Here is a 9,115-nt window from a genome sequence, read left to right on the forward strand (position 1 = left end):
TTTTTTTTTATGATTATTTCGTCTTGTGACTCAAGTTATGAGTCCTTCAACATCGAATATTTTTTATTAGATAGATTCACATTTTCATGACCTGTATCATGTGTTTGACGAGTTATCTTAATTGATTTATATTTTTTTTTTATCACAATTAATTTTTTTATAATAGAAAAAAAAACATTAGCAAAACCTGAATATTTTTTTTATATCAAGTTTTTTTTTAATAAAATCCAGAGTATAACACGGGTCAACCATTATTAGGATTCATCCATTTGATGGAAACAAATGTTCCAGAAAGAGAATTTTCTGATAAATTAGCATGGTCTCGAGCTAGAAAGATAATCAGCAACTTCAGAAATTGTTGCGCATGAAAGTGAAATCCTTTCCTAATAATCGAAATACAGACTATTTTATTAAATGGGGGGTATTGTTCTAATGGCATTTCCATTCCATGACAAGGCATCAAAGTACAAGAAGGCCAAGGGAGATTCTTTTCTAGATTAAATAAACATCAGTTACCTTGTCCAATAGATTCTTCTCATTAATTGCTCATTAATTTCAGCATCGTCTTGACCCCCATATAACCACAAAATATGTCCACTACCTCTTAAATGGGAAAAAACCAATGCGAGTCCATATCAGTTTTATTAGTTTTTGGTCCTTCCTGGACGATATAAAAAACAATTGTGCCACTGCCACCAACCAAGGTGCCCCATGACAGAGGTAATGGCGTGCATGCCATGTATCTACAAAAATTCAAAAAATAAAATAAAAATCAAAGCTTGATTGGTTACAAGGGCATGGTTGCTTGACAAATTTCCACTAGGGGTGTTTCCAAATTCCATTATTTTTACGTTATTGAAAGCAAACAACCATCTGGGGTCCGCTTTAAAAGTTAGCAGCCAGAGCTTTCTTGCTTGTCTAGTGTGTTAGAGAAGAAGTGTTTCACTTCTGTAAGTTGAGTGTAGTTGTCTTTGTTTGGCAATGGCTCCTGTTGTCCAGGGCCAGCAGGTGGTGCCAGATAACTTGAGGAAACAGCTCGCAGTTGCTGTAAGGAGTGTGCAGTGGAGTTACGCAGTTTTCTGGTCACAGTCAACTAGACAGCAAGGGTACATTAGTTGAACTTCTCTTTAAACTTCGAAAGTTCTTCTTTTCTTCTTACAACGATTCGGTGTTGCAATTCTTTTATTGTTTCTTAATTTCCATATCTGGGTTCTCACTGATGTGCTCATATGCTCTGTACTTAATGATGAAAATACTATATCCAAGATAAAAACTTTTCTTTCTAGTGATAGTCCTTACAACACATACTGCAGCAGCAAATCACAGTAAGAGATTAAGGATTTGCTGCTGCAGTAGATGTTGTAATGATACAGTATGAAAATTAGGGCTGTAAGAGTTCTCTCCTGTTAAAAAGATGATGCTAGGATAGTTTAAGATCCTTCCTTTCATCTGGGTAACACAATGCAGCCTTGAAAAGTTAATTGAGATGGCTTTTCATTTTTGTCTCTCCGTGGCTGAGAAATACTATGTAATCATGTTCTTTTAGGGTACTGGAGTGGGGTGATGGTTTCTACAATGGAGACATCAAGACTAGGAAAGTTGAAGCCATGGAGCTTAAAGCTGATAAAATAGGCTTACAGAGAAGTGAGCAACTGAGAGAACTTTACGAGTCTCTCCTTGGAGGTGAGACCGGCCTGCAGGCTAAGAGGTCTTCTCCTGCATTGTCTCCAGAGGACCTGTCAGATGAAGAGTGGTATTACTTGGTTTGCATGTCCTTTGTTTTCAATCCTGGTGAAGGGTATTAATCTGCCTTCTACTGAGATCCGAAGATCTTATTTTCTCTCTCGATAATGTGGTCATATAATAATGCTTTTAGATTGTCATTCTTCTTTCAAATTGTTGACAGGTTGCCAGGAAGAGCATTAGCTAATAAACAGCCTATCTGGTTGTGCAATGCTCAATATGCAGATAGCAAAGTATTCTCTCGCTCTTTACTCGCAAAGGTTGGTCTCCTTGTCGACTTCTGTTTCGCATTTAAAGCACATTTCAACTGATCTAATAGCCGTTATATCTTACATGCCATGAGGGAGATCTGACTTTTGTTTTTCTATGTTATGTTCTCTCTGTGGCTGGACCATCACTGCCCTTAGAGCGCATCAATTCAGGTAAGAAGGTCTATTTGTATATGAATGCATGATGTGAATGCCATGGACACGCTTACACATGCATCTCCCTGCATCGACCTTTTCTCTCTGGCCACCTCACATTGTTTTGCATTCTTTTTACATGTTACTGAAATAAGATTTGAGTTCATAAGATATGTCAATTTCAAGACTGCTATGTTAGAGAATAATATAAATCAAATTTGGAAATCTTATCTAAAAACTTCAGTTATTGGATTGAGATGGTTCTTTGACATGGTATCAGAGCCTTGATAACTAAGCGGTCATGAGTTCGATTCTCACTACTCTTATTTATTTGATAAAAGTTAAGCAAAAGATAATGTAGCTTATACAAGTTTCAAGCCTAAAAAGCTTTTACTTGAGGAGGTGTGTTAGAAAATAATATAAATCAAATCCTGAAACCTTACATAAAAGCTTAAGCTATTGGATTGAAATGGTTCTTTGACATGCTATATGTTTTCTGAAGAATTAACTTTAAGAAGCAATGTTGCAACATGCTGGCATATAATAATTTCCCCCTCTTCTTCAATATTACTGTCCATATACTACTTTTCAAGTTAAATTAAGGAGAAAGCTATTTACCTTAACGGGGATTTTTAAAAATATCATTTTACCTGCTTAAAAGTTCAACACCCATAGCCCAATCACATCTGTTATCTTTCTGCTCTGACATCGCCTGGCTTGTGACTTCAATTTTGCAGACTGTGGTGTGTTTTCCCTATCTTGAGGGAGTAATAGAGCTAGGTGTGACTGAGCTGGTAATTTCCTGTCTTGAAAATAGATCAATGACTTTCTGATTCAGAATATATGTATAAACCATAAATGTAATGGAACGGTTTATGAAGGCCTTAATTGTGCTCTTGCTTCTGTTTTTGACTTATTTCAAGGTCGCAGAAGACCCCGGTCTCATTCAGCATATCAAAGCCTCCTTATTAGACTTCTCAAAGCCTGTTTGCTCTGAGAAATCGTTCTCTGCTGCTTATAACAAGGATGATGATAAAGACCCAATGTCTACCAGGATCAGCCATGAGATAGTTGATACACTGGCTTTGGAGAATCTGTACACCCCAACAGAAGATATAGAATCTGAGCAGGAGGGAATTAACTACTTGCATGGAAATGTGTGTGAAGAATTCAACAGGAACTCTCCTGATGATTTCTCATATGGCTATGAGCACAATCTGGTGACTGAAGACTCCTTCATGCTTGAAGATTTAAAGGAAGGAGCATCTCAAGTTCAAAGCTGGCATTCCATGGATGATGAATTCAGCGATGATGTTAGAGATTCTATGAATTCAAGTGATTGCATAACAGAGGTTTTTTTGAAGCAAGGAAAGGTTCTACCCTCTTCCAAGGGCAAAAACATATCCCACCTGCAATTGAAAGTACTTCAAGAAGGAAACCACACAAAATTGAGCTCCTTAGATCCTGGAGCTGATGATGACTTGCACTACAGAAGAACTGCATTTGTTATTCTGAAAAGCTCAAGTCAGTTGATCGAAAATCCATGTTTCCAAAGTGGCGATTACAAATCCAGTTTTGTTGGTTGGAAGAAAGGAGCAGCTGATGGCTATAAGCCACGAATACAACAGAAGATGTTGAAAAAGATTTTATTTGCAGCACCTTTGATGCATGGTGGTCACTCTATTAGGTCTGGCAAGGAAAATGCAGGAAAAGATTGCCTCAAGAATTTGGAGGGCTGTGGAACATGCAAGTTGCATTTTGAATCAGAAAAACAAAAGGAGAATGAAAAATATCTAGCACTCGAGTCAATAGTTGCTTCTATTAATGAGGTAATTACATTGCCTTTGTTGGAAATCATGTTATTATGGAGATTTTGATAGTAACCGGAGATTTCATAATTCTTCAGACTTATCTTACCGTGAAAAATGTTAATACATTTTTGGAGAAGTGGAAAACAGTCGTCAACCTCTAACTAGATGCATGCTTTACTGGTTTTTTACTAGTTTTTGTAAATAGCCTTCAAAGCATTTACCTCTACCTTTTCTCCTCAACAAATTTTCTGCCTGCTTTTCTGCTAAATTTTGTAAACTGGCTCTGAGATAATATTATTTCTGAGAAGTTCATTATTCTGATCCTTGAATTTCTAATGATGCTGTACATTAAAAAAATTGATCATACTTGTACAGATTGACAAAGCATCAATCCTCAGCGACACCATTAATTACCCGAGACAGCTTGAGTCAAGAGTAGCAGAACTGGAATCTTGCACAGGCTCGACAGATTATAAGGCAAGATCCAGGAGTTACATGGGCATGGTAGACCGGACATCAGATAACCATGGCATCAAGAAGCCTTGGATAAACAAGAGGAAGGCCCGTGACATTGATGAAGCTGAACTAGAGCTTGATGAGGTTGCTCCCAAGGATGGCATGCCCGTAGATCTGAAAGTATGCATGAAAGAGAAGGAGATTCTCATCGAGATGAGATGTCCTTACAGGGAGTACATGTTGCTCGATATCTTGGATGAAGCCAACAAACGGCAGTTGGATGTGTTTTCGGTTCATTCATCCACTCTTGATGGCATTTTCACGTTGACCCTGAAATCTAAGGTTTGTGCTGAAGATCAACCCTGTAACTGCCTTTTCTACATATCTTTTGTTTTTCAGATGCATTAGAAATCCGAAGGTAAGAAATTAGAGGTGCAATGACTTCTGATTAGACTAAATATGATGTCTAATATGTATTAAAAGCTGAAATTATATTATTACCTTTATAAGAATTATATAGCCTTTAGAAGAAGTCATTGTCATCGAAGCTGTTTCCAAATACATACACTAATGCCCTTTTTTTGTCGGCAAAATGCTTGGTTTCAGTTTAGAGGGGCGGCGCCAGTTTCACCGGAAGGGATGATCAAACAAGCACTTTGGAAAACTGTCGGCGAGACTTGAGTCGTCATTTATCAACTTATCAACCGGAACTTGAAAGATTTCTCCATGCAGTAGAAATTAGTTCTTAGATTCTCATGTAACTTGTAGCAGTAACTGCATGAACTCGTAATTGCAAAACTTCAATGTCCTTCTTAACCTTTTCTCCATTATCAAATGTTCAACTGCAGTGCTAGCTAATTAGCTCAACTGGTGACTTGATAGGAGTGATGGGGCTCAACGTGATTTATCTACCATTTTGAAAATCTTTTCAATCAAGTGCTGTTTTGAAAGATACCCTTCTTTTTGTGCGCTGCTGCTTGTTTCTTCAGGTCCATCACAGGTCCTAAAGAATTTGAAAAGCCTGCCAAATCCGAGTGATTCTTACCCCAAATCACACTCAAAGAAATCTCGTTGCACCAAAATCTTCAACCCTTGGACATCTCAGTAGCCATTTGAAATATATTACTGTACAAGAGGGACAAGCACATAAAACCTTCGACTAATGCTATAATTAGAATTCTTACGTAAGCTAAAACTGAATATCTTAGATATACTATAAAACAGGGTGTAATTAACCTATAAAAGATCCATAAACTAAAACAATATGCCTGTATTAAAATATGATGCAATGTACACTCTCTTGCTTGGAGAGGAAGGTCATGATTTCAAGGGTGAAGAAAAGCATATTCGGCCACTCATTTACAGAAAGATCAGAGTGGGGTTTGGGTTTAGCATGACTAATTGCATTGTCTCTTCTGACACTAATCTGTTGATGTCATAAAGAAACATTATGATGTTAGATGCTCAAAGTTTTATGGAATTTAAGGCAATCCTGCCATTTATTTCTCAACGAATTGATCTTGAAGGCATAAGTTGGATATCCTGGTGACCTGGCAAGAACAAATCCATTAAAACAAAGAAAAATTCTAGATTCTTTTAGAGTTGGCTATTATTATATCTCCATTTATTCATAGGCACATAAATACAAGAATTATATAATTCACAAACACATAATTTGGAAGTTGAAACTCCAACTGTACAACCTCAGGTCAATGCTCTCAAACCCGACTAATCCTTGTTTTGTTTTGTTCTTCCCCTTCAACTCGAAATCCTTCAAGACAAACCATTCATTAACTTAGAGGTTAAGAGTTAAGAAATGCAATTTCTAGAGATTTCTGACATAAACCACGAACTTTAATAGCCTAACTTTTTAAAGAATGAAGATTACAAACAATGTGACCAAATACACGGGGAAAAATTTGAAATTGGATTTTCCAGCCATGACTTTCAGAGAGTAATAAGAGCAAAATGCTTAACAGTGAAGCCAACCTTCTCAAACTTCCCTCTCTCGCTGCTCTCTATAAACTCCAAATAATCCGAACAAACAAATGGCTCTTAGATCCTCACGTTTCCTTCTCCTACTACTTCACTTGGTGCCAAGATTACCTTCTCATCCTCAAAACACCAAGAAAAGGCTAGAGAAAGGCGGTTAACTGGTTTCTTCAAAAATGATTCGGTGTTCTGATGATCTTAATTTGTCGTTGCTCCAAGCTGGCAACATATCTCCTATATATATGTACATGTTTACCACTAAAGTTTGCTCACATGGACTTGTATCCATCAATTTCTGTCACAACCCGAATCCCGGATCCATGACCGGCACATAAGTAAAGTTCCCCTCCAAGGTTCCAAACCTATGCGAACCCAAACTTACATACAATCCTTTAAACAACCCAATCAGAGTTTAACGCAACATTAACAACAAAACTAACTTTATAATATAATTTAATTGTCTTAATACAAGAGTTCATATATATTCATAGTTTTGGAGCACTAACTTGACAAAAAAGAATGTACAAATTACAACCAAAAAGCAGGTTCGGAAGATTCAACAAAAGTGACCTGCTATCAAACTATAAGCCTGAAAAGGATAAATAATGAGAGGGTGAGTTCAACAACTCAGTGAGTAGATAACGTTCAATACACACACACGCACACACGAGGTAATACAGTAATGAGAAATATATATACAAGTATGGCTTTAGGTTCTTATAGAAAGGTTTCTCAAATAGGCCATAACAAGAAGATTATATGGTAAAGTTCGTTAGAAAATCAAAATGCAATGAGCATGAGGCTCCGTACTGTGGGATGATCAGTCCACACAGGTTGGTGACTCCCCCGACCAACTAGGTTTAGATACGATGTGCACAAAAACTAACACTACCCTGTTAGCATGGGTATTCTGACTGACATAATATAGGTTCATAATCATAATCTAACAAACATATTCATATCTCAAAGCTCAACTCATGACATCAATTAAATGAGGAGCTATCAATTAAGAAGTCAATTCAAAATATATGTTGGTTCATATCAAGAATTCAGATTCAATAATTGATCATGCTTTATCATAACAAAGATAATAATCAACATATATATAATCAAGAAGCATGATTCAATTCATATTAACAAATCAAATATTTATACTATTTCTCATGCATATGAAAAATTATCCACTCACCTGACTCAAAAGCAAACAGCACTCACAAGCTGAAACCAAAGGAAATCCTACTGACGTCCTGCCGGTAGAATATTAAAATTATCTGAATACAAAGGAGACATATTCAAAAACGACTCAAAAAAAATTTAACCTATTTAATACACTTACGTAAGAGTGTATACATAACCCTATATTTTTTGAACTAACTAGTCAATTTTCTCAAAAAACCCAAAATCTAACGGTTTTCCCAAAATCTAGATAAAAACAACTAATAAAATTGGTAATAATTCACTAAATAACCCTTAATTATTCATCAAACTAATCTACAAAAGCTAATATTACAGCTAGGAACTCATCTGGAATTTTTTAATATTTTTAGGGCCAAATTGTAACTTTTATCAATTGGAGAACCAAACTAAAATTTGTCATAAATCCATGAATATACTGAAATTCTGACCTTAATTAATCATCCATTCTTTCCAGGATGTATCATTATGCTCTAGGGACCAATCTGAAATTTTACCAAATTTTAGGGTTAAATTGTAATTTTTGTCAAATTGGAGGACCAAATTGAAAGTGTTAAATTCTCTTATCTATACAGTAATTCTGTCCATAATTCATATGTTATTCTGTTCAGAATCTCGGAATATGCTCCAGGGACCAATTTGTAATTTTCCAAAGTTCGGGGACTAAACTGTAATTTTCGCAAATTGAGGGACCAAAATGAATTTTCATCATCTTCAACCTCCAATCCAGAATTTTAACAGAAACCCCACTGTTCTCTCCAAATTTCTAACACAAATTCACCATTCAAACAAAATCATAACTAAAACTCATCATCTTTTAATTCAATCTCTCAAAATCATTCAAATAATCAAATACCCACAATAATCAACCTCTATCATTCAATTTAATTCATCAATTTAAACAAAACACAAATTCTCAAAACCCTAACATTCATCAAAACCGAAATTTAAAGCTTAATTAACAGATATTTATACATAATCTTACCTTTTTACTTATTTCCTCCAAATCTCTTCATTTTTTCCTTATTTTCCCTTCTTTTCTCTTCTTCTTCTTCTTCCTCCCTTCTCTCTCACGGTTTGTTCTTCAAATTTTCAGATCCTTCTTTTTTTTTTTTCTATTTATATTTATTATTTTATACAATTACTACAATACCCTTATTTATTTATACTCTCTCTCTTTAAGCTACCAAGTGCTTTCTAGCCTTTTCCTATCCCTTTAACTCAAAACATTACAATTTCCCTTCCTTAGATTTCACCTGCAGTCCACCAACTTCATCTTGGTATACAATGGTCACACAGCTCATGTATGCATTCCAAGTCCCTCAACCTCGTCTACCAAACTTTCGGTGGTGTGTAGTTTACAATCCTCAGATAACCAAGGCAATCCCTGAATTCTGATTCACAGCAATTCTTGTCAAAACCCTCTCCCAGGCCAAATTTAGTGACTTTAGTTAGTGTAATTGGTACTTTATGCTTATTTAGTTGTAAAAACAAAATAAGGTTATCTCTTGGTTT

The 9,115-nt window shown here is 35.8% G+C and overlaps 1 protein-coding gene, 1 long non-coding RNA gene and 1 pseudogene across 3 annotated transcripts; 1 reads left to right on the forward strand and 2 right to left on the reverse strand.

Moving 5' to 3' along the window:
• Window positions 1–683: 683 nt before the first annotated feature.
• Window positions 684–5,283, forward strand: LOC118041648 (transcription factor EGL1). Of its 2 annotated transcripts, none has more exons than XM_035049105.2 (8): window positions 684–1,106; window positions 1,547–1,753; window positions 1,907–2,003; window positions 2,151–2,165; window positions 2,885–2,941; window positions 3,071–3,976; window positions 4,334–4,756; window positions 5,021–5,283. In XM_035049105.2, exons 1-8 carry the CDS (start codon window positions 982–984, stop codon window positions 5,093–5,095), a joined length of 1,905 nt encoding a protein of 634 aa, XP_034904996.1. In that variant the 5' UTR covers window positions 684–981; the 3' UTR covers window positions 5,096–5,283. The 2 variants fall into 2 exon arrangements, with proteins under 2 accessions (XP_034904996.1, XP_034904994.1); XM_035049103.2 differs by having other exon boundaries at window positions 686–1,106; window positions 1,547–1,798; window positions 5,021–5,282.
• A 908-nt stretch (window positions 5,284–6,191) lies between these two features.
• Window positions 6,192–9,115, reverse strand: LOC118041904 (gibberellin 20-oxidase-like protein; annotated as a pseudogene).
• Window positions 6,830–8,686, reverse strand: LOC140954498 (uncharacterized). Its single transcript, XR_012167819.1, has 3 exons — window positions 8,586–8,686; window positions 7,596–7,677; window positions 6,830–6,995 (listed from the first exon to the last, which is right to left on the reverse strand). It is a non-coding gene; the product is annotated as an uncharacterized lncRNA (long non-coding RNA).

Source organism: Populus alba, chromosome 14, assembly GCF_005239225.2.
Source record: "Populus alba chromosome 14, ASM523922v2, whole genome shotgun sequence".
Lineage (NCBI taxonomy): Eukaryota > Viridiplantae > Streptophyta > Magnoliopsida > Malpighiales > Salicaceae > Populus > Populus alba.

Excerpts from the sequence above, each read along its gene's own strand:
- LOC118041648 (XM_035049103.2), top strand. The coding sequence starts at position 982 with ATGGCTCCTGTTGTCCAGGGCCAGCAGGTGGTGCCAGATAACTTGAGG. Across the intron at positions 1,799-1,906 it reads GTTTTCAATCCTGGTGAAGG|GTTGCCAGGAAGAGCATTAG; the intron begins GTATTAATCTGC and ends AATTGTTGACAG. Across the intron at positions 4,757-5,020 it reads CGTTGACCCTGAAATCTAAG|TTTAGAGGGGCGGCGCCAGT; the intron begins GTTTGTGCTGAA and ends GCTTGGTTTCAG.